Below are 24,355 nucleotides of genomic sequence, written 5' to 3'. Positions count from 1 at the left end.
GCCACTCCCAGGCCCAGCCGGGCTTGGGAGACCGGACCACAGTTGGGTTCTGGCCCAGATTAGAGTGGCCGATGGGGGGATGGATGCTCCTTGTCCCTGACACGGGAAGACCAGGGGGTTGGGATGGCGAGGAAGTGTGGGAAACGTTTGTAAATAAGTAAAACACCACGCTGAGACCTCTCCGCCACAGGCTCCCATCTCCCTTTTCCATCGCTACCCTACCCTCGACGGGCTGAGCAAGAAAAAAAAAGAAGAAATCAAATCCGGAGGGCTGGCCAGATCTAGAGGAGGCTGCAGGCGGGCTGCCTGGAGCCGCCTCCCGGCCGGTTGCGAAGTCACACACCTATCCAGGTGTGCCGGGGGCGGGAACGGGAACCGCTCGACCTCTCACGCCTCGGCGCCATCTGTGCTCCGCTCTCCCTTTGTCGCCCGCACCCAAGGAACTGGCCCTGGGGTCATCCTCTGGCCTAGGCGTCCCCCTCCTAGCCTCAACACACACACGCCCGGGTCTACCAGGGCTAGGCCTCCCACGAGCTGCCTAAAGGCAAATCTAAGCCCCACCACTTCCCCTGCTGCCATCTCCTCAAGCGCCCACTGCCCCTCCGGGCCGGACCTCTGTCACTTCCAAGTTCGAGACCCGGAAGGAAGCAGAGAAGGAAGGGATTGGACACTGAGAAACCCCCTCCCCTGTTTGGGAGGAGGGAGGGAGACACGAGAATGACAATGAGGGTCTAAGTCCCCGTCACAAGACAGCCAGGCCCAGCTCGACTAAGCCGTCTCCCATTCCACAGCGGGTGAAGGGAAAACAAGCACAGACCACCAGGTCAGTATCCTCCCAACCCCGCCTCAATTTCTGTTGTTTCCTCGGCTCTGAGAAGGGGAATCTTGACTTCAGAATCTGGGACTTTCCTATTTTACTCCTGTAGGCCACAAAGTCAACAGTTAACCCTCAAGTCAAAGATTAATAAAATCGCCTACGTTTTCTACGTGACTGGAACCCTAGAGGGTGAGGGGATCTCGGGCAGGCTCCGTTTCTGGCTCTTCTCCTGAGAACCCAGCGGGCCTGGCGAGGACTTTGGCTTAGCCTGAGGGAAGGGATTGTCCGTCCTCTTCGTGAGACCCCGTCTATACCCAGCTGGTGACATGTAGGCGCGATGGCCAGATTGGGGTACCCATCTCTCCTCGAACTCCTCCTGAGAACGATTCCTGCCAAGTCTCCCTCTCAACCCAGCGCCACTTCCGGTCTCTCTGATGAAGTGACTTCCTCAGAGGATCTGAAGAGGGGATCGGGTGGGCACCCGGAAAGGCAGCTGCCCAGCCTGGGGAAAGGGACTCGCGCACCAGGCGGGAAAGAAGAGCGAGCTCAGGAGGACTAGTTTCCTTGGGGTTGATTCTACGGCCTAAAGGAGGGCGGGGCGGGCCAGGACAGGTTGCCCGTGGGCAGCCAAGGGCTGGGCCCAGGAAGGCCGTGGCAGGGCACGGAGCGGGCAGGACTCGGGATGGGGAGGGAGGCTCCCGCCCGGCAAGACCTCTAGTCTGAGCGGAGCTGAGCCCAACTCTGGCCGCCATGACGTCACGCGGGTCGGGCAGCCAATGGGGATCTCCCTGGCATGGATATTAAGGAAAGTTAGCGCCTGCCCGAGCACCCTCTTTTCTTATCATTGACATTTAAACTCTGGGGCAGGTCCTCGCGTAGAACGCGGCTGTCAGATCTGCCACTTCTCCTGCCGAGCGGCGGTGAGAAGTGTGGGAACCGGCGCCGCCAAGCTCACCTGCCTCCCCGCCCTCTGCTCGCAGGTAACCGCCCGGGCTCCGGCCCGGGCCCGGCTCGGGACCCGCGCCGCCTCTCCGCTGCCCACGTCGGGTGTCCCCAAACCAAGCCCCCCCCCCAAGTAGCCCAGGGGCTTGATTTTTGCTTTTAAAAGGAGACAAAGATGGAGGGGAGTTACTGAGGGCAGGATAAGATTGGGGCGGGGTGGGGGGGAAGTTGTCTTGTCTTTGCCGGGCGTGCTTTTCTGCAAAAGTGGCAAAATGTTCCAGTCTCCTGAGTGGACTTCCAGTGGGTGCTGAGCTGGGGGAGGTGAGCGGGGGATGGGGAAGAGACAGGGATCTGCTGCTACTGTCTGCAGAAGCTTATTGCGATCGTGAGAAATGCTGGGGGTGGTGGGGGGGAGGCAGTTTGCACCCGGAACTCCCCCGAATAGCAGTTCGCGACATTCACGCATGCAGAGGTCCCCACCCGAGCCTGGAGAGCGTAGAAACTCCCCGCCGCAGGTCGGGCGAAGTGCAGCAAAAGTTTCCCGCGGTTGCAAAGTGTAGATGGTTGCACTGAAACAGTCTTAGCGATAGGAGTTCGTTTCTCAGAAAGGAGAGGAGGACGAAAGAATGCTGCCCGCAGAGCTGGGCAGCGCGTAAAGCACCCAGCGTGTGATTTGAGCTTCACTTCGGAAGACCTAATAATTAGCGATTCTCACTGAACTAGAACGCGGGCTCGTGTTACCGCGGGCGCTGCGCTCGCTGCCTCGGTGTGAAGCTTGTGGGCGCCAGGGTAGTCGGGCCTCTGAGTGCCGGGGAGAGCAGCGCCCAGCTACTCTCATGCCCCCCGGACGATCCAATCCGGGCGCCAGAGGTTTCTCCAAAGTGGGTCAGGGAAGAGACGACCCCAAACTACCTCGTGGTTCCACTGGGCGAAAGTTCCGGGAGTCCAGCCCCAAGCAGCCGGAGACGCCAGGAAGGCTTACGCAGGGCACGGGAGCACCCGCCTGAGAGGTTGGGGAGGCCTCTCGGTCAGGCCCGGGCTCGCCCCACACTCCCACTCGTGCTCCTGGCGTCCCCTCTCTAAACCTTCTGGGGGCACCTTCGGAGGACCTCTGTATCTCAGGCACCTGTGACAGGTGCTCAGGACCACCGCCCAACTCCGAGCAGTGGCCGCCCCCTACCCACCTTGTCCGGGAAACAGGGGAAGGAGAGAAGTGGCCACGCGACCACGCGCCTTACCTGGGCGTGGGTCCTCTCCTCCGCGGGTTCCTTTCTCCAGAGCTGGGCGGCGAGCAGGTTGCCCGCTTCGCAGTGGGAAGCGGACCTTCTCCTCCAGTCATAAATCAAACCCAGCCATGCTCGGGCCTCCTCCCTCATTAGAGATGTTTATTGGAGATTGTGTTTATTCGGCTGTCACGGCGAGAAAACGCAGTGACATAATTACCTCTGACCAGAGTCCTCGCCCCGCGCCCAGGGCGAGCCGGTGACCTCCTCTGTCGCCTTCTCAATCCCACGCCTTCCTTGATCGGAGGACGTATGCGGTTGGCTTGCTTTTTTGTTTTTTGTTTTTGTTTGTTTTTTCTTAGGCCCTCTCATATAATTTGGATTATTGAATGAGTTACTATTCAAATTTCCCCAGGGTCTGGACGTTTGTTTATTTATTTTAGAATTTGAAAGGAAAACTGAAGGGAACCTAACGCCCCTCCGGGGCAGAAGGGGGCAGCGCGGGAGAGATGGAAGGAGAGTCCCTCTAGCTGTGCAAACTTTCCGGCCCGCCCCGCTGCCGCGCGCGCGCGCGCGGGGACCAGACGCCACCCGGCGCAGGAGCCCGGCCAGAGCAGTGGGAAGTTGACCCGGAGGGATGGATGTCGATATCGGTAGTGATATTTATTGTTTTATTTATCATTCTCTCTGCTCTGGGGAGGAATGAATCTGAGGCTTCAGGGCCCCAGGCTGAGGATTCCTAAACTCACGCCGGCCGAACTCGGCAGAGCCAACCCGCAGCTCCTCCCCCGCCTCTCGCCGCTGGCTGCGCCCGGGCTTCGGTTTTCCCCGCTAGTCAGGTCTGTAAGTCACCATCTGTGAGACTGAGTTAGGAAGTGATGAAAAGCATCGAATTGTTTTCTAATTGATAATACTTTTCTTTTTTGGTGACCGGGCTGACAAATATCTGGGATCCCGGCTTTTGATCCTTCGCTGCCGCCTCTGTTCTCCAATCGCTAATAAAATTCGCATTGAGCCCCTTAGTGCCTTGATTAACAGGCAGATTAACTCTTACTGGGGTGGGGAACAGCTTGTCCCAATCAATGTCATTTTAAAAGCCCGTCAGGATACGCTTAGCTCCTGTTTCCTGGCTGCTCGAATGAGCCAGCCATGACATTTGCTCCCTCCTCCTTCCCCTGCCTCAAATCCCCCAGCAAAGCTCCCAGTTCCCAGCCCGCGTGTTCCCTGCTCCAATGCAGGACTCGGTCCCTGGCCTTTAAAACAGGCAGCTATTTAGAGAGGGGATCTCCAGGGAGAAGGGACTGAGGTGGTCTTGGCTTGCTTTTCATTTGAAGCTGAACTCTTGCCTTTTGAGGGCGGGGGTTACAGGGAAATGAGAGATGGAGAACTGTCCTGGGTGATGAAATGGAAAGCAAACTTTCCTAGGAATCATATTTGCAAAAATCGGAGAGTGCCGTTACTTGCAAGTGTCCTACACATCAAGAGTTTTAAACCTGGTCCCTATCTGGACAACAGCATACAGGGTCCGGGAAGCAAAGGCTTGAGAGTCCGACCTGCTGGGCTGCAGGGACCTCTTTGCTGGGAGACACAGTTGGACAATGTTTTTTTTAAAAAGTATTTGGTGGGTGGGGGGGGAGAGGGAAGAGAAAGAGACGCTTGCCGCCTAACGTGAATGGAAGAGAATCGAACCCAGAGAGTGCCGTGACACACCTGCCATTTGGCAGGAGGCGAGGAAGGGCGAGGGCACCGTGTCTTTCCCCAGCCTAGCGTGGCCGCAGTCTGGAGGCGCCACCTGGCCGGCTCCCGGCTCCCCTCGGCTTCCCTGAGCTCTGGGCTCGGTGAGGCTGCCGGGTGAGCTGGGAACCCGCAGATTGCTGGAGAAAAGAGAGGGGGAAAGGCCCCCAGTGGAGGAGGCACCCGGAACTGGGCAACAGGGGTGGGCGCCTTTGCCTTTGGTGCTCGTCTGACCCGTTTCGTCAGCTCCGCTATCCAGGGAACCCACCTTCCCAGGGCCTGGGGGAGAGAGAGCCGTTTGAGGCTATGCAAAGTGACGCAGGTGTTTGCGGAGATTTTCCTCCTTGAAAGAAATGCTCGTCTCCACCCTTCCCAGCACACCAGCACCGCTCCTCTGCTTCGCGGTGTAAAGCTGTAGTTCAGAGGTGTCACAACACCGGGTGGAAAACTCTTGGTTCCGAAGCCGGGAACCGAACGTACATCCCCCAAGAGCTGGGCACATCTTTGCCTCGCCAGAGGCCGCCTTCGCGCGGGAAATCTGCAGAGCGGGCACAGGCGAATGCCAGGGATCGCTGGGGGTGAGATGCTGCCCGACCTCACACTTACGCACCAGTATTGGCCAGAGGCTCCGGGCACTCTTGGGCGAGCGGCGATGCCCCAGCGTGACTCCTTCGGCAAAGACAGCCTCCCCCTACCGGGTGGGATGACCCGGGCAGCCCCTGAGGGAACAGGCCGGAGAGAAGTCCTCCTCGGGCGCCAAGGGTGGGTGGGGGTCGGGGGGGGGGACCTGGGGAGAGAAGGGAAAAGGCGAGAAAGAAACGGAAGGCGCGACCCCCCTCCTCCCCCCTCCCGGAGGGCGGCAAGTGGGCCTCGGTGGTGTGGGAAGCCGCAATTAAAATGGCGACCTGCGAACTGTCTCAAATTTGCGCACACCTCTGGCCCTCGCGCGCTGCACCTCCGTCCCAGTCCCGCAATCGGCCGCGTCACCCCCAGAACAGGTACTTGGCAGAGGGCGCGAGGCGACCCACGAGGTGGAACGGCACCCCCATCCTCCCTGAGACTAGCCCAGAGGGAACAGGAAATCTTCCTCTCCAGCCGGCTCTCCTTAAACTTTGAAAACTCTGCCTCCCTCCGGGCTGAGCTCCCCCACCCCCCAAATATTGACACATTGGAAGCTGCCAAGTCCTTTTTGTTTCTTGTTTGTGCAGAGGGGTTTCCAAGAGTCCTTTTCTGAGCTTCCACCTTCACCCAGTGACGTCAGTGGCATTCACTCCCGCTCCTCAACCTCTTACGATTTTTTGTTGTTAAAACTTTTCTCCGAGGTGAGGTGGGATTGGGGGTGGGGTGGGGTGGGAAAAGGAGCTGATTCAAAGAGCCAGGGCCCTGGGGGGAAACAGCAACAAGATTACGGCTGCTTCTCTCCGAGGCAAAGCTTAAGAAGGTGCTAATCCACTCGATCGCTAATTGAGAGGTTGTAAAAATGATATTCGTCTCCAGTTCGGACAGTCTCTGGGATTCCTTCCCCCCACCCCGCTCGCCACCTCCGCTTATGCTCAGTAGACTTGAGTTCGAGCTTCTTTAATGATTGTTGAGAAGTAAAAGGGGAGAGAAAAAGGATGCAGGCTCTCGCTGGTCTGGGATGGGCCCGCTGCCTCACTGAAAGTCGCGGTCCTACGAAGTCTCGCTCAGGAGGCGCCACCTCCTTAGCCTCTTTAGTCTGGGTTTTCTCCCGGCGCTGAGTACTCCTGGGCCGCGGGAAGGGCCTTCCTCAGGCCGAGATGGTAATCGGGTTGTGCTACCGCAAACCTGACCCGGACAGGGGAGACCTCCGCTCACCGGAGCTCTGCCCGGCTCCTTGGCGGCAGCGTTAGTGGGTCTGGGTTGGGGAGGAGAGCATGAGACCCATACTAGGCCCTGCGGCGGCCCAACACAGCCTGCAGCATCCACACGGTCCCAGGTCCCAGGGGCAGCCGCCGCGCCGCGGGTCATCTGTGAGTTCAGGTTGCACAGACTTTACTGATGAGCTCTGACTTTTAGCACTTTGCACAAGTCAAGAGGAGTCAAGTATACCCGGCGGTGGCTTCCTCTCAGCCTCCCTGCTTCAGCTCTTCCAACCCTATTCTCCTTTGCCAGGTCCTGGGGTGTGTGCCCCATCCCAAACCTTCCCCTTTCCTTGCCTCACGGCCTGCAAGCTCCGAGAGAGCTCGGCATTTTGCAGGACTAGGCAGCCGCTCCCTCCCCGTCACCTTAACTGCGGGCACCGAGGGGAGCCTTTGGAGTGTACTGAGGTGTGTCCTAATCGTCCGGCATTCAACAAATGGACTTCTGGTGTGTGGTCAGAAGAGAAAAGCCATTTACTTACTTTCCTCCCCGGATTTCTGGCAACAGCTGAAGGGGAGTTGCCTCCGTGGACTGAGCAGACCCAGGAGAGAGAATCTTGGTGCGGAGAGACTCACACACCACACAAGATAACGGGTGGCACACACGGATACATGCTGACACACCGACATCAATGGCGAACACGCTCTCTCTCTCTCTCTCTCCCAGCATTGGTAGTCTCCCTCCACTCCAGGCCTCCACCCCCGCCTCCCTTCTTATCTCCCCCTCGCGTCCCCTCCTCTCGGGCGGGCGCCTGGAAAAGCAGCCGCACTTAGTCAACAAATGGCACGTGGGAGAAGTTGGTGAGTGTTTGGTGAGGACTCTTCAGGCTTTTCACAAGAACCCTCTGTACACAAAGTAAGTGGCGTGTTTGCTCGGGCTTCTCCAGCCCCGGCTGTGCCTCCGCTCCACTGCGCACCGCGCCTTCCGAAAGAAGAAAGAACAGAAGAAAGGGCCGGGGGAGAGAGGGTGGGGGAATGGGCAGGCCCGGGAGGCCTGGACTGGTAAGGCCGCCCGGCGTCGCCAAGTTCCCAACCGGGCGGCCTCCTCTCGGCCTAAGCTTCGCCTCGGCCTCCGCGGGAGTGTGGCTGCCAGGACCCAGTGACGCTCATGCCCCTTTTCTCTTCTTCTTCTCGGCGGCCAGGTGGGCTAGGGCGCGGCCACTGCTGTGTCCCGCGTCCCAGCTCCCAGGCGGAGATGGGGTAGGGGTAGGGGCGGGAGGGGAGGGCGGGCGGAGGCGGGGCAGCAGGCCAAGCTGCGCTGGAGTTGGCAAGAAAGGGACGCGCAGAACTACAGAAACTTGCTCCATCCATGAGCTGAGAGTCCCGCGCCCAGCTTAATGGTGTGGGGGGCGCGCCCCCCAGCTCAGCGGCCTTCACTCGACCCCTCAAGTTCGCGGCCACAGTGCGGCCCGCGCTGATTCCCGGAGCGCTCCGAGCCTAGAGATGTCTGAAGCGCCAGCCCCAGAGCCCAGGCGCGGGGGCCCAGCGCCGGGGAGAGCGGCCCGGACACACCGGCGGGGCCGAAAACAAGTGTATTCATATTCAAACAAACGGACCAATTGCACCAGGCGGGGAGAGGGAGCATCCAATCGGCTGGCTCGAGGCCCCGGCGCTGCTTTGCATAAAGCAATATTTTGTGTGGGAGCGATCCGTGCATTTGCATGTTGCGGAGTGATTAGTGGGTTTGAAAAGCGAACCGTGGCTCGGCCTCATTTCCCGCTCTGGTTCAGGCGCAGGAGGAAGTGTTTTGCTGGAGGATGATGACAGAGGTCAGGCTTCGCTAATGGGCCAGTGAGGAGCGGTGGATGCGAGGCCGGGCGCCGGCACACACACATTAACACACTTGAGCCATCACCAATCAGCATAGGTGTGCTGGCTGCAGCCACTTCCCTCACCCACACTCTTTATCTCTCACTCTCCAGCCGCTGACAGCCCATTTTATTGTCAATCTCTGTCTCCTTCCCAGGGATCTGAGAATTGCTCTCACATACCAAACCAGCAGCGTCCTTGGAGTAAACTCTCGCCAGCAACTCCTTTAAAATACCGTCATTTCAAACCGTTGTGGTCTTTAAGCAACAAGAGAAAACAAACAAACAAACAAACAAAACCCAACCAAACAAAACTCTTGACAGGAGCTTTGACGAGAGAGGATGCCTCAGAAAGGTGAGTCCGCTTCTTTCTTCTCGCTTCATTTTTATTGCAATATTCAGGCAGGTCTCCCCCTTACTCCCCCCCTTCCTTCCTCCCTCTCGCCGGTCCCCTCCCCCACTGCTACGCCGGGAGAGTTGGACTGGAGAAGTTTCCACGCAGGAGCCCAAACTTTCTACTTCCAGCGAAAGCCCGCGTCGGAGGGCGACAGCCGGCGAGCGGGAGCGGCGCAGGGCTCGCGGCGGCCGGCCGGCTCAACCCCAGCGCCAGCGCCAGCGCCAGCGCCAGCGCGGGTTGAGATCGCAGGAAGAACCGAGGCTCCGGGCGACGCAGCCGCCGCGGCTCCCGGCCACAACGTCGCCAAATGCTCCCGGCCGGCAGCAGAGGACGAAGAGGCTTTGCGGTGCCGCAGGCCCGGGAACGGCTGCAGAGACTGGTCGCCGCCGGCCGCTTTGTCCAGCCGCGGGCCCAGCGATCGCGCAGAGGGCCGCGCGCCGAGGGAGCGCCGAAGGAGCCGGCTCGCCGCGCCGCCGCCCGCCCTCCGGCTTTGTGCGGCGCTCTCCCGGGCACCGAGGAATCCGCTGGCGCTCGAGCGCCCAGGGCCACCGCGCCCGCCGCCAGCCCGAGCAGTCAGTCGGCACGGCAACCCCACGCCGGATGCGGAGAGAAAGAGCGAGGGAGCGGGAACCGGGAAGGAAGCTGCCAGGCCGAGGCGGTCGAACGCGCGCTCCGAGGGAGCTCCGAGCCGAGCAGGAGGATTGTCAGCTTCCATCAGGACCCCAGGCTCTGGCCCCCAACTTGAGCGCAGAGCTCGGAACTTGAAAACTCTCTGCTCCCCAGGCTTCCCCCAACCTTCGCCCTCGCCCTGCGAAAGCTGGGGTCCTCCCTGTCCTCCGGCCCCCAGCGCTCGGTGGGTATTTTTCCTTGTCTTCCTCTGACAAAGCTGCACCCGGTGTTGCCATTTCAACAAGTTTCGAGGTGGAAAGGTGGATTTTTTTTTTTTTAATTCAAAGCTCCTGAATTTTTTCCTTTGTGAGGCCTTTAAGAAAATCAATATGAAAGCATTGGCTTTCCCCTTCGTCTGATCACATCCTCTCCCAGCTAATTAGTCTGAGTAATTTGAGAGCTTTTCGATTCTAAGACCCCAGGAGGAAAAGTGTCTTTTCAAAGTTCATAAAGTTGTTGCCTCTTTCCTTGTGCAGATTTTCTCAGTCTCCCTGCACCATAATAGCCCTGAATTTTAGCAAGTGTAATTGGGGGGAAATGGAGTTGAATTTCAAGTGGAAATGCTTTCTTTTTTGAGTGCTAAAACCCGGCCCTCCAGTCATGAGTGATTTCTAGAAAGTTTAAAAGCAAAGTGAACGGTGGTTTCTTTTTTCACATATGATCCGAAGCTCCCTGAGCCATATTGGACGTTTAACTCGAACTTGGGAAGATTTGAAGAGGGGAGTGGGAGCAGAAAATGAGATGAAAAGCAAAGAGCTTGAAAGCCTGGCGAGTTTACGGAGGAGAAATAATAGTTGTTGCCGTTGACATTACATTTTTTATAGCCGGTGACCTTTGCAAATGTCTGAAGGCAATTTGATTAGTCGTTATCTTATTTGGCCCTAGAGAGTAAAACTTTGTCATCTTAATTGGTAATTACTCTCTGGCTGGGGGCCGGGGGGGGGCGCCGAAAGTGAGCTCTCCCCTTCACCCTAGCTAAGAAGTTTGGAGATGAATTTTGAGAATTAAGTAATTAAAACAACAACAGCATTAAAAGCTGAGGTTGGATCAGGGAAAGGGAGGCAGTGGCTCAGTGGCCTAGTGGACCAAGGCAGGGTGACTCTGAGGTGTTTGGAGACTCTTTCCTTTCCAGAGTGGGTCTCTGACCCAGCTGGGGCCATAGGAAGCCCTGGGCTGAGCTGCGGGGGCTTTGGCTGCGGCTGAGGTGGAGGGAGTTTAGTCTCTCCGCAGGCGACTGCTTCCGGGTGTCGGATGCCCTGCTTCCCGGGTTGCTTTTGCACTAAGTGTTAACGATTACTTAAGTAATGAGATAGCTTCTTAGTTGAGAGGGGGGTGGGAAAGGAGCAGAACCCGGATTTGAAATGCTTCCACCTTCCCAGCTGCTTGGAAAATTAATCGGCTAGGCCTCTCTGGAATCAGCTAGTGATTTTTAAAAAATGGCTCCAAGAATGTACCGGCTGGGCTGGGGGCATTCGGTTGTGGTTGAGTACAGTGTGGGTTATAGTATGGGTTTAGGAAGTTTTACCCTTCTGGGGGAATTGCAGTCCACCTCTCCCCACCAGCTACTATGTGCAGTTTCAGACTCCCACTTTGGGGAGGCGGGGGTGGGGGGGGAGTTGGGCATTCTGTGCAAAGTTGGGTTTTCTGCCTGTCCTTGGCTTGACTTGGTCTTGGGGACTGAGAAACAGGAGGAAGGCTTTGGGAGCCAACCCAGCTAAGGGTAACTAGGTAGCCCTCTGTCTTCGCCAATATTTACCAAGCTGCTTTGGGAAGCTGGGGGAAAGTCCTCCTCTTAAGTTTATTTTTATGGATTTAAGCTGCCTCCCAGGTAGTTAATAAATTAGACCATGAATGGCCTTTAAGAGAAAAAAATGTGTTTCTTGGGATTCTTTGCTTGCAGGCAGGCAAAATTAATAATCATAATAGGCAAAACAAGAAAAAAAAACTTTTAGTTTTGTTTTTAAACAGGGAAAATGATGCTGTGACTATTTAATGATTTTACTTTTTTTTTTTTTTTTTGCAAACCTTTTGAATGGGTTCTTTATTGTAACTCTCTCTTCCCAATTGAGCTCCCCACGGTGCCGTTGTATCTTTTTACAGCCCCTAACAACTCACACCAGTAACACAATTACCTCCAGATATTTATAACAAGAAATTACTTTTCTATTCCAACCCCCCCCCCAAGAACCTTCTTCTTAAGGGAAGGCAGGGAGGGAGGTGATGGAGGAGGTGGTAACCTTGGGGGACAGCACTGGGTCAGGAATTACAAAGCAAGAAGTGTCCCTCTGCTCCCTTTGTGAGTTGGTGGGTTGTTGGTACCTTTGGTTGGAAGCTGTGTTGCTGGTTAGGGAGACTGGGTTTTGCTCTTTGGATTTGGGGAGAGCTGGAGAATAGAAGCCATTGTTCACTCTCTGTAGGCTTTGTCGACCACGCTCACCCCCTCCTGTTCATACTTTTTAAAGCAGTGAGGCGAGGTAGACAGCGTGTGTCACAGTACAGTAAAAGGGGGGAAGATCTAAACACCAAAAGAGAAGTTAATCACAATAAGTGACGTTTGGGGGGAAAAAGTTAGGCTTGCCACTTTCAAAATCCCAGAAAGGCTGAGAAGTGAGTAGAGAGGGGGTCTGACTGGGAAGCTTTGAGGGGGAGAGTGAAGGATAAAGGGGTAACCAAAGAGTTGGGTTCTTGGGGCCTTGGGGCAACTGGGGTGGTGAAATTCTTGAAGGAAGGAGTAATGGCTCCGAAGCCCTCCCAGTAGGCCCCAGCCTGCACCCTCAGGCACCCTGAAGCTCCAAGGTCCCCTTTCCCTCACATCTAAACTTCAGGTGTAAGTCCTCTCCCCCTCCCCCTGCCCCCCCCCCCCAGCTCTTGGCCTCTACTCCTAACCCTGCTGTTTCTCTTGTTCTCTCCTCTTCCTTTCCCTGGTTCTTGATATTTTTGCAAAATGGGGCCCCAACTTGTCAGATTCTTTCTCCAAATCTCCCAAGCCAGGCCAGGGCAGCCACTAGCAAAACGTGGGGACTTCTGCAGGATAGGCTGCTGGAAATGTGGGTGTAACTCTGGGTTTTAGGGTTTTATGGCAGTTTGAGACCTAGATGCATTTTTTTTTTTTCTTTCTGAGAGTGTGGATCAGAGAGCCCATGGGCCTACGCTTTTGAGCCACAGTTTGACATACCTTTCTCTCCTTCTGGTTTGTCTTAGGGCGAAGACTTTAACTAGGGGTGTGCAGATGTGTGAGACCTTTTATTGTGAGAGTGGACAGACATCCCAGATTTCAGGCAAGTTCTACGTTGGCTGCTTTGGGTTCCAAAACCTGAAAGAGTCAGAATGCTCGTTCATTGTTGTTCAGATGGAAGAAAAAATTCAAAATCAGGTCATCGATTCTCCTGATTAAAGGGTTAACTACTAAGAGATTTGGGGGGAACAGATTGGGAGTATTGGTGTATTTGTAGCCCAAAGGGTAGATTTTGCATGCACTGGAGGGCAGAGCTGTTTGACCCTCCCATCGCCACAACCGACTGAGTGGATCATTTCCTTAAAGAGGGGGCTTTCTCCTGTCCTGGCTCCAGGACGTCCTCTGCAGGGAGGTAGGCCTACCTGGTGCTGGCCCAGGATTAATGCCTATATTCTTGCTAACAGAGCCCCATATTCGAGCCCCGTGGGATACCGCGGCCCCCAGCCTGCGCCAGCATGCAGAACAGTAAGTGCCTCTGGTCTTTTTGGACTTCGGGCTGGGGAGGCGCGGACCCGAGCGCGGGTCGGGGGAGGGCGTGGAGCCTCACGGAGTCCACGCTGGCCAGACCGCGGGCGCGAGGCCGAGGGACCCGAGGCAGCTGCGCCCCTCTCCTAGCCCGGCAACCCTAGAGGGGAGGGCGTTTGCTCTGTTCTCCCTCCTGGAAGAACAGGGGCTGGGCCCCTCAGAACAGCCCGCAAGAGTTTGCGAAGCTGCGGTAGAGAAACCCCATCCCCCCAAATCCTGTAACTCACACCCCCTCCCCGCCCCTGCCCGGGCTCTGACCCCAGAGAGGGGGGCTGGGCTGAGCAGGGCGGGGCGGAGGCTTCCAGTCGCAGCGCGAGAAGGAGGCCCCTTGGGTTTAGCGAAGACTGAATGTCCCCGCCGTCCGGGCGGGGTGGGGGCTCTCCTCCCCTCCCCCAGTCACTCTAAGGGCAGCTCCTCCCCTCCCCACCCTGGCTAGGGCCCTGGAAGGCCAGCGGAGCGGGGCACCCAGGCCTGCGGTGGGGTGGAGGTGGTACACTGGCCCCATGGGACTGTTACAGGGCGCCGGCGAGAGCAGGTTTACTGGGTCTGGGAAGAGAGTGGGGATGGAGCCCAGGAGTTGGAGAAGCCCTGCCCCGATAGCTGCTGTGTGTGTCCTGGTCATTCCGGCCTGCTGTGCCTTTGATTCCCAGGCTCTTGCACTTCCCATCCTCCCTCTGCCTAGGCCCTTTGGGCCCCCAGCCCACTTTCCTGCTCGGTCCGTGAGTGCTGGTGTGTGGCAGGACGAATCTGGAGACCGGGCCTGGGAGCGTGGAGGCCCAGCGAAACTAGGCCAGGGTTGAGGTGCGGAGTCTGGACGAGGTTTAAGGGCTCAGCTGTATGGAGTGCCCGAAGGCCTAAGCCTTCTAGAAACCTTCCCTTGCCGAACTGCAGACTGAGGAGGGTCCCTAGCGCCTGATCCATCTGTCCTGGAGCCGCTAGTCGTCCCCTGGTGCTTCCGCGGCTGGTGGGAGTAAAGCGCAGGAGAGGGCGCAAAGGTGGCGAGCTTTAAGGCGGATTAGTTGTGCAGAAACCTGCCAGGCCCTGGGACCTGGGCTGGTAGGAACCCTCCTTGGCGAGGCTTAGGCTTCTGTCCACCCTTCCTGGCTGCTGGGTTCTCCCCCTACAGCACAGGGTCCCCAGCCGCAGGCTCTCGGGAGGGCCGGCCCCCGGCGCGCCCGGCGCTGTGGGTTTGCCGCTGCGGCCTGGCTGGCGGGCCCCGAGGGGCGCGCGGGGTCGCGGGCCGGCCTGCAGGGCTTTGTGCCGCTCGCTCCCGGGTGTGCGCGAGGCGCAGAGCATCCAAATTGACACCATATGTTTTCCTATTAGATGCTTCGCGGTCGAATTCTAGGCGCATAATCATCGCCACTGGGCGAGAGCGCCAGCCGTCCCTAGGGAAGGGACACAATGATTGAAGCTTAACCTCTGAAGGGGAACTTATAGCTGCGCTTCCTCGCTGCCATTTCGATGCTGGCAGAGGCGACCTGGCCCTGGGCGAGCACCCGCCGGCGGTCGCTGTGGAGGTGGCGGGCAGGTTGTTTTTTGCAATGCGGGGAGAAGGAGGGAGGTCTAGGGTTAGGCGGCCTCACACGCCTTGGCATTCCTAGATTGGGAACTGCTCAGGCAGCGCGTGAAGTTTAGAAAGTCTTTCTCTGGGACAGCCTTTCTTTTTCCCGGAAGGCTCCCTTTGCCCAAAGGGGAGGCTCCGTATCTGGAGCGGTAGAAGCTCTTTCGAGGCAAAGGAAGGCAATAAAGGGAATTTAGGAGAAAACGGAAGCGCGATCTAGGCCTTGCTCTGTTGGAGAAGCGGTGTCCCCGCGATGTCCCTGCTCACGCTGGGCCCGGGCCGGAGCCTAGATACTCCAAACGCCTGTCACTTCTCATCGAGTTGAGGCTCCAGCACCCCCCTCAGTGAGGGCCACCCCCCCTGCCCCAAGCCTTCGGCTACCCTGAAAACGCGGCTCCCCTCGAAGGGGAAACGAGTGCAGTTCAATCTCGTCTGAGTGATCTACAAATGGGGACGGAAAGGGTCGTTTTATCACGGTCCCGTTTGTCGTGACGATGCAATTTCCCGGAGCGGAGCACTGTCACAAAGTGACAAGGCTGCCACAAGCGCCCCGACTGATCTTTTCAATTAGCCTTCCATGCATGATCCGGAGCGACTTCCGCCTATTTCCAGAAATTAAGCTCAAACTTGACGTGCAGCTAGTTTTATTTTAAAGACAAATGTCAGAGAGGCTCATCATATTTTCCCCCCTCTTCTATATTTGGAGCTTATTTATTGCTAAGAAGCTCAGCTTTCTGGAGTCAATTTATCAGAGGCTCCAAGAAGAGAGGAGAGCTGAGCGGGGAGCCACATCTTCTCCTGGAAGGGCTGCTCTCTAGAGTCGGGGCTGCAGGTTGGAGATTTTTAAGGAAGTGGGAATTGGCAATTGGCTTTATTTGTGTGCCTGTGGTTTCTGGGGAGGGGGCTACAGAGGTGCTGACTCCCTATTCTCTATGATTAGACAATGGGGTGAGGTTGTGAGATAACCAGATAAAGGAGGGATGGGGGACACTGTGGTGTGGTCTCTTCCTTTTCTTTTCACTTTTTGATTTTTGCTAATATCTGTCCTTGGCTGTGGGGAGGGCCGAGTTTAGCAGCGGAAGTAAAGCGGAGCTGTGGCCGGTGCGAACAGACTCCCAGATCTCCGCCCCACTGCAGCAGCCAGACTACTTTGTGGTTGGAGCCGATCTGGGGCTCTGAGGCTTGAGGAAGCCTTCAGTGGAGGTGCTGAAACCCAGGCTGTGATTCACTAGCCACAGATTTGCTGTTCTGGTTCTTCTCTACTCCCTCCCCTTTTCTTCTCCTATTTTTTTTTTAATCCCGGTGCTTGTGTGTTGTCTTCACCAGAGTTTGGAGTGTGACAACAAACGTTTCTGGACTCTAGTGTCTGAGGGAGCACTGGAGAGCTATAGGATTTGCTATCACAGTTCTAACAATGCAGAGACCTTGGAGATTCAGTGTGGGTTCTGTAGGACTCGTGGTTTTTCTTGACACTCAGAGGGGATCTTTGGGAGGATATTTTTTGAGCTGATGATTTGCACCTTGCGGGTTCAGAGACTGGCTGGGGTGTTTATGGAGGGCAGCGGTGGGCTGGGGGCTCTGCTGGAGTGAAGGCGGCAGTGAGGTGTGTGTGCTCTTGCTTGTCAGTGTGTGTCTGCATGGTGCTTCTGCAGTCTGGTGGGCAGGAGCTCGGCTGTGTTTGGGCTGGGCTGCCCGATGCCAGGAATGGCTGCGAGGTCCTGTTGTCATTTTTGATCGATAGCAGGGACCTGATCGCTGAGGTTGGCCAGGGTTGGCAGGGAGCTGAGGATGCATTGTGGTTGTCTTTTCTTTCTTCTTTCTTCTTCCTTTTCTTCTCCTCCTTCTTCCTCCTTCTTTTCTTCCTCCTCCTCCTCCTCCCTCCTCTTTCTCTTTACTCTTCTTCCTCTCCTCTCCGCTCTGCTCTGCTCTCCTCTCCCTTTCCTCAGGTCACAGCGGAGTGAATCAGCTCGGTGGTGTCTTTGTCAACGGGCGGCCACTGCCGGACTCCACCCGGCAGAAGATCGTAGAGCTAGCTCACAGCGGGGCCCGGCCGTGCGACATTTCCCGAATTCTGCAGGTGATCCTCCCGGCGCCGCCCCACTCGCCGCCCCCCGCGGCCCTCCACTCTCAACGCCCTCTCTTCATTTCTTACTGTAAAGGCTGCTAATTATGGACCCACCTACCCTCACCCCCACTCCAGTCCCCACCCCACTCCCATGCCTCCTGCTTTCCCCTTTCCTTCCACCATCCTTCCCGATCTCTTCCGACCTGGGTCAGCCACATAAGACAATTCATCTGCTTAAGAAAAAAATTGGGTGTGAATTAAAAAAAAAAAAAAAACTTTCTTTTTTCATTTGGCAAAAACATTCATTGTGGTAACAGTTTATGAACTATAATAAAATGAGTTCTATAAATCCACATACTCTCATTGCCCTCTCCCTCATTCCATGCTTACCTCAGAGTTTGAGATATTTGTTTGATTTCTTCATATTTATGAAAAATATATATATTGATTTTAAAAGACGAATGCTATTTACCTCCCTCCCTAACTCACATTTACTCAATTGGGCATATTTTTAAAGGAAAAATAACTAAAAATTCAGTTTCTATTTCCCCTTCACTCATTACAACACAACACCACTTTAAGCAAGGTCAGCACAAAACAATCTGACTTCGTTTTGATGCATCTTCAAGCAGCATTTATTTACAAAAACAGTTTTTAAAACTTTTAAATTAGTTTTTTTTTAGTTCAAACTGTTTGAAAGTATCATCCTATTTGTAGTTTTTAGGGCTACAAATGTAATTTTAAGAAAAAAGCTCTCTACAGTAAGTTCTCATACCATTGAAGGTATATTTTTGTGTTATAGACCCATGCAGATGCAAAAGTCCAAGTGCTGGACAATCAAAACGTAAGCTTGTCATTGTTTAATGCATACTTAAACAATTTTATTTTTGTCTTGAAATTATTAATAATGTGGTTTTCTGTCCACTTCCCCTATGCAGGTGTCCAACGGATGTGTGAGTAAAATTCTGGGCAGGTATTACGAGACTGGCTCCATCAGACCCAGGGCAATCGGTGGTAGTAAACCGAGAGTAGCGACTCCAGAAGTTGTAAGCAAAATAGCCCAGTATAAGCGGGAGTGCCCGTCCATCTTTGCTTGGGAAATCCGAGACAGATTACTGTCCGAGGGGGTCTGTACCAACGATAACATACCAAGTGTAAGTTCACTGAGAACATTCCCTCTCCCTGCCCTAAGCGCCACACTCTTCCCTCTTTACCATCAGTTTCTTTACCTCCCCCTACTCTTCTCCCTGCCAGTGTCTTTCTCTCTTTCTCTCCTCCGTGCTCCACATTTGTCTCCTCTGTACCTGGGGGTCTTGAGAGGAGCACCCTGACCTTTTTTTTGACCTTCTGGAAAATGGAAGTCAAGTGTGGGGGGTTATGCACCTCACTTGCATGCGGCAGAGTAGAGAGCGGAGGCACCTGGAGAAAGGCACTGGAATCTAGAAGGAAAATGCAAATGAAAACCAGATTCGAGCTTCCGCCAAATCTACCTGTTTGAACCTTCTTTCAGGCATCAAACATCCATTTCTGCCCTAATATAGAACAAATAAAAGTGAAAGAAAGCTCTAGGCCAAGTCTCAATATTTTGGGGGGGGAGTCTTTAACAACAAAAAGGCAGGCATGTGAGTTAGGTCACCAGAGACACTGCACAACAGGGAAGGACCCCTCCCTAGTCTTCCAACTCTCTACACAACTGAGTTTCCATGCCCAAGGTGATGGCTGGCATTCTTTCCATGATGTTTCTGCAAATCCACCCACTGTCCTAGGATGGCTGGGAATTTTTTTTTTTTTTACTGTATTAAGCGTCATTCTTTAAGTGGTGGGTGCGCTGAGATGGGGACTTAGGGCAACTGTGTCTTCAGGAGACTCTACCATTTGGTTTGATCTTGATTTGATTTGCAGGTGTCATCAATAAACAGAGTTCTTCGCAACCTGGCTAGCGAAAAGCAACAGATGGGTGCAGACGGCATGTATGATAAACTAAGGATGTTGAACGGGCAGACCGGAAGCTGGGGCACCCGCCCGGGTTGGTATCCGGGGACATCGGTGCCAGGGCAACCTACTCAAGGTAAAAACCCAAACACGCATCCTCAAATTCTCCATATGTGCAGCCCCTTGCTCATCCTCTTCTCCAACTTTTTCCCTCTCCGGGCTTTTGTGCTTAGAGAATGTAGTGGAGAAACTCTTCAAAGGCTTGGGACATATCGACTCGCGCTATATCTAGGTGGTGTTTGTTGAACTATCTGGTTGGCCTGGGAATTCGAGGGTTGTGTATGTTAGGTAGTATGAATGTGGCTGGTGTGTGTGTGTGTGTGTGTGTGCATGTGCGCTCGAGTGTGTGTTATGGGCAGGAGTATGTGCGTGTGTGTATGAGCTAGCTGCGTGGTGCCCTATTCAAATGTGCCATTAAAATGCACGGAGAGCCCCCTTGCTGTAGAAGTGTGACAAGTTAACACACTGACAGACTGCAAGATAAACATAATTGTATCGTTTTGCTTCTTGCCGTAATTGACAAATTATGTGACTATGAGTAGGGTGTATATGAGAGGGTGAGCAGTGAGATGCAGGGCCAAGTTGAGGATGGGGCATTGGAAGTGGTGGTTTTCCCAACTAAACAACCCTACCCTCTCTGCTCTGACCCCTTCCATCCCTTGGGTCCCCAGTTCTCACTCTTTGTGGGTGGCGACTGCGTGGAAGGGTGGGGTGAGGATACTGTGAACCAGACTTTGGTGTGCCGGGAGCGACTCTGGGGCTGGGAGGAAAGATAAGATCTGGACCGTCCTTGGATCTGTGAGAAGGGATGGAGGAAGAGGAGCAGATGGGGGTGGGGTCTGGTCTGTTGGCTCTCCCCCTCCCCTACACACACCGGAGGTAGCTTGGTCAAGAATAGGAAACAGTTTACTCCGAAGATTAATCGGTATTTGTTGTCCTCGTGACAAGGAGATAATATGCGGGATAATGGGACGTGGCGTCTCGCTCCCCGGAGCACGACGAAGCCTGGGGGCTCCCGGCCTGGGAGGCGGCGAGGGGAAGCTGGCTGGGCTGCCCCTGCATCCGTGCGCTCTCGGAGCCGCTCTGGGTGCCCCGCGCCTCCACCGAGCCGGGCTAGAGAAGGGAAAATCGGTAACAGTATGCGAAATATCTGGTACAAAGGATGCTTCTGTCACTCGCAAGAATTTGTTATGGGAACAATCCTGTCGCTCTGTAATTGCTCATTAGAGAACGTTTTGTTTCTCATTAAGGCGACATGAATAAGCGTCTAGTTGAAGGAGACAGCTGTAGAAATGTTCCACAAGAGACCTCTGGACACGATTCGGCACCAATTGCCAATTAGACATGTCAGTTTTAAGAGCAGAAAACAATATAGGACGGACACTGGGAAGATAGGGAGCAAAGCGCTGGCTCGGTGTTTCCCAGCGCGGCCGCTCGGCCGGCCGAGGCCTCCCGACGCGCAGGGCCCCGGCTCCCCCGGGCGACCCGCCCGCCCGCTCCGTCGCCGGATCGGGCCGAACCGCGGCCTCCCGGGGCGCGAGGCCGCACCCGAGGAGGCGCTGCCTCCGCCCTGACCGCAGGCCCCGGCCCCCTCCGGCTTCTGGGGAGGACGACGGAGTGACCACCATACCCTCACCTGACCCTTGAAACCGTAGGCTTCCCACGTGCGCACACCGGGCACACCCGAGTGACGCGCTCCCGTTGTCTGCCCCGGCCCCCCGCAATCTGTGGTCCCGGTGACCCCACCCCGCCGAGTCTGGCCGGCGGGTCCAGAGGCCTCGGGGCGGGCGTGGGACACAGTGGCCGGGCCTGGGAGGGCTGAGCCCTGGGCGCGAGGGCTCACGTTTGCTCGGGGCCTGGAGCAAGGACACCCCCTCCTCCTCCCCGGAGCCCGGACCGGACCGAAGCCGAGGGCAGCAGCTTTGCCCGCCCCTCTGCTGCCACCAGAGGCGGCGCCCGATTGGGGCGGCTTTTCGTCTCGGGGAGCGCGAGGGCGGGAAGCGAGAGCCTAACCGCAAGGACCTGGTGGTGAGCGTTGGGGCGGGAGGTGGCGCTAGTTCAGGAGCTTTGAACTTTCAGGCGCCGAGTTGCCAGAGCATTCTGGCTCAACAACTGCCAGTTCCCCCTTCACGCCACAGAAAACCCACGCCAGTGCCTGGTCCCCACGGCGTGGGGTGGACGGTCGCGCCAGGTGAGCGCAGAGTCCCGGACGTGGGGACCACTGGGCGCCGGCGGCCGCGGCTGACGCACCAGGAATCCTCGGTTCTCTCGGCCGCTAAGAAGGCCCCCCTCCCTCCCTCGCTCCCTTTGCCGGCCCAGGAAGCCGGTTTGCGGTTTTAAAGAGCCCATTACTCCGAAAGCATAAGGCGAGGTTAGGTCTCAGAGGGAGACAAATCTGGTTTCCATCTGATCAACGCCATGCGGCGGTGAATAAAATTGTGCTGACTTGGGCTGACAACAACAAGAGACAGCTCTGTCCAGCCCCGATTCTCCAGCGCTTTGGTGGTTTTAGGGATCACAGAGACACTTTTTCTTATCTCCTCCCGCTCCCCCCACCAGCCCCGTAATACCCAGGCCCTCTATAGGATTTAGTCAGTCTCTTTTTCAACAGATGCTACAATGTTTTGATCCGCGCTCCAGAGCTGAAAAGGTGCCGCAACCGAGTTGCTATCTTTTCTTGCTTGTTTTCCGCATCACTGATTAAGACACTAAGAAACTAAGGAATGATTTTATTTCCCAGCGTCTTTTTTTTTTTCTTTCTCTCCTCTCCTTCCAGGAAACAAATCCTATCCCGAGCGTCAGATGGTCCTGGGGCCGGGATAATGGGAGGCGCTTTCACTCGCCTTCTCGCGGATTAGGCTGGAAGGTGGAAGGCGCCCATTGAAGGCCCCTTCTTTGCGCTCGGAGGGGGCGCCTTTTAAAGAAGATATCTTAATTGTCTGCCACTTAGGTTTATCATGTGGGGAATTCGAGATCCAACTTCTAGTTCTATTTTGCTAAAAGCTTTAAGAGTGGAAGGTAAATCCACTAAAGAGAAAAAGGGGGGCACCCAGTCTAAGAGTGACCTCTCCGGCACTGCGTGGCTGCGAACAGTTGCTATTTTTAGAGGAGCAAACAAACAAACTTGCGATGGAGCGCGCTCGCTCTTCAGGGTCTTGGAGGGATCCTGCAGCCACGGGTTTCTCCTGACCCGCCTCTAATTCCACGGCTGGTTTTTTTTTCCTCCTCAAAGAGGTTTAAAATCGAGCTCTTCTCATCCTCGTTGACTTTCCTCCTCTTAAATGTCAGTTCAAGTCAGCGTTGCGCCTCCGTTGCTGAGAGAGAGAGAGAGGGAGACAGAGAGAGGGAGACAGAGAGAGAGAGAGAGAGAGAGAGTGGGGGGGAGGAAGAAAGGGAGAGGGAGAGCGTGCGCAAATGTCCATGTTTTAAAATTAGGAAAACGTCAGCGAAGCAAACGGGAGCAGAGAATGCTATCTGCGGGGGTCTTCTGAGGCAGACCCGGGTAGCTTTGTTTGGCGAGATCGAATGTGCCAGAAAAAGGACTGGGGTGGGGCCTCCTAGAAGGCGTGAGTGACCACCCCCGCGAGATGGGATTGTGTTCTCAGCGCCCCCTTCCCTAAACCTCTGATGATCGCAGGTTTTTGTTTGTGCTTTCCCAAAGCCATAACTGATGGGTCTTTCTAGTTGGCCCAAAAAGTCTATTTCTAAAGTCTTCCTCATTGACCGAATCCGAAAATAAAAGGGGCTCTTCATTTCATTCCCTGAAAAACACTTTGAAAAGTCACCCGGAAACTCGGGGCAGTAAATTAGCACAGACACTGGTGCCGGCACACGTGAGTGAGCGGCTCTCCCTCAGCTAAGTAGCCCTCCCCGACCCCCCAGCTTTCTGATGTAGCGCAAGACGACCCAAAGCAGAGCCAGGGCCCATTTACTAATAGTCTCTCTCTCCCTCATCTCCCTTTTTCTCTTTCTCTCCCCGTCTCTTTCGACCCTCTTGTCTCTTTTTCCTCTCAGCACTCTTTTCTGTCCTTCTTATACCTTTCTGGCCTCTGTCTCTTGGGAGTCCTCTTTCTTCCTCCACCTTTCCATGCCCCTCCTCTCTCCTACTCCCCCAAACCCCTCCACCAGGCCTCCGCTCCCTCCTCTCCTGTCTCCCTCCCCCGTGGTCTCCATCCTCCCTGCCTCCCCGGCTCACTCCCCCCCGTGCCCCGGACCTCATCCACCGGCCCTGCGTCCCCCCCACCCCCTGCCCTGGACTCCCATCCACCCTCCAACCCCCAGCTAAGCGCCCTAAATAGCATGGAGGCGCCTGCTCTTGGGACAGTGATTAATGATAGCAGAGCAGAGGGGTTAACACACTTCACTGAAAAGTCTGTTGACTGGGCTTCTTGTAACACAATGTGGCCCGCTGCACGCCTCAAGAGAATCCTTTTGTCGTCCGCACTCATTGTGGCCTCAAAATTCTGCCCACGAAAGTTTGCCAACGCTCCTGCCCCAGGAGTTTAATAGTTTCCCTTACTCGCGGGGCATTGTGCGGCGCTGAAAAGCAGCCCCTCGCTATTCAAGTGTTGGTGGTCATCTCAATAGATCTCCAAGGGCCCATATGGTGGCCAGTACTGATGAATCCGCCTGTTTAAATGGGGGAGAAAGTTGGGGTTTTAAAACATTTCAAAGTTCCTGAAAAGATCCCACTAGATCCTGTCACAATTCCCTGAACTCTTTGAAGGCACTGCCTATTGTCTCCTGGTTATAAATGATATTCCTGGCCAAGTCTATTCCCACCAAGGAGCCCCTAGAGGCCCCTCCCCCACGGGCCAAGTTTCTAGGATGGGGGGGCCAGCCCCTGCGGTATCCCTTGGGGGCCTCAGGACCCAAGACCAAGGACCCAGCCAGCAGGCAGTGGCCCTGGAGGCCCAGCCGAGGCCGAGTCCTTCCCTTGCCAGGCCGTGGTTTCTCCAGCAAGGCGCACGAGGAGACAGCTAGCCTAAGTGCACATCTTGCCCTCCAAGCAGCAAAGGAAAACAATAAAACTTTCCCCTGTTTAATGAGAGAAATTACATTAAAAGTGGTGGAAATGCCCTAATTAAAAATGTACCACTTAAATGATATGCCAAGGATTCAGCTGCAGCATAGCATGTTTAGCTAGTTAGTGAACTCTCTACTATTTCTTTTTTAAAATTACACGTTAAAAATTTAAAAGAAATCTTACTTTTCTCTGGTGCAACACATTACAAAGAATGGACAGTCCTTTTATCTAAATATAAAATTCCATTTTCAGCAATTATAGCCTGTTCTTGGTGATGATATAATTACAGCTGTGCTCGTAATAGGTGTCAAGGCAAAGCGCACTCATACAATAGTTGAATAAAACTGCAGAACAATGCGAGCACTTCTAAATTCACAACCTTTAAAATGAAATTGACTGTGCAGAATTCAAATAAAAACTAGATAAATATTTTTTTAAAGATTACAAGCTTGGTTTGGTTTCTTAATAGCATTTTCTA

At 55.1% G+C, this 24,355-nt stretch overlaps 1 protein-coding gene across 7 annotated transcripts in view; it reads left to right on the top strand.

Annotated features, from left to right (window-relative positions):
- Positions 1–1,657: 1,657 nt before the first annotated feature.
- Positions 1,658–24,355, top strand: part of PAX6 (paired box 6) — a 28,960-nt gene continuing 6,262 nt past the window's right edge. Inside the window, exons 1-8 of one of the 7 annotated variants that reach the window (XM_036860374.1) lie at positions 8,319–8,463; positions 8,563–8,759; positions 12,672–12,748; positions 13,110–13,170; positions 16,741–16,871; positions 17,662–17,703; positions 17,798–18,013; positions 18,762–18,927. In XM_036860374.1, coding sequence (XP_036716269.1) covers positions 13,161–13,170; positions 16,741–16,871; positions 17,662–17,703; positions 17,798–18,013; positions 18,762–18,927 — 565 coding nt within the window. In that variant the 5' untranslated portion in view covers positions 8,319–8,463; positions 8,563–8,759; positions 12,672–12,748; positions 13,110–13,160. The other 6 variants (XM_036860377.1, XM_036860376.1, XM_036860379.1 and 3 more) reach the window with 6 other exon arrangements.

Source organism: Balaenoptera musculus, chromosome 8 (assembly GCF_009873245.2).
Source record: "Balaenoptera musculus isolate JJ_BM4_2016_0621 chromosome 8, mBalMus1.pri.v3, whole genome shotgun sequence".
Taxonomy (NCBI): domain Eukaryota; kingdom Metazoa; phylum Chordata; class Mammalia; order Artiodactyla; family Balaenopteridae; genus Balaenoptera; species Balaenoptera musculus.
Note: the sequence above shows the minus strand (reverse complement) of the source record. Positions and strands in the feature narration are given on the sequence as shown.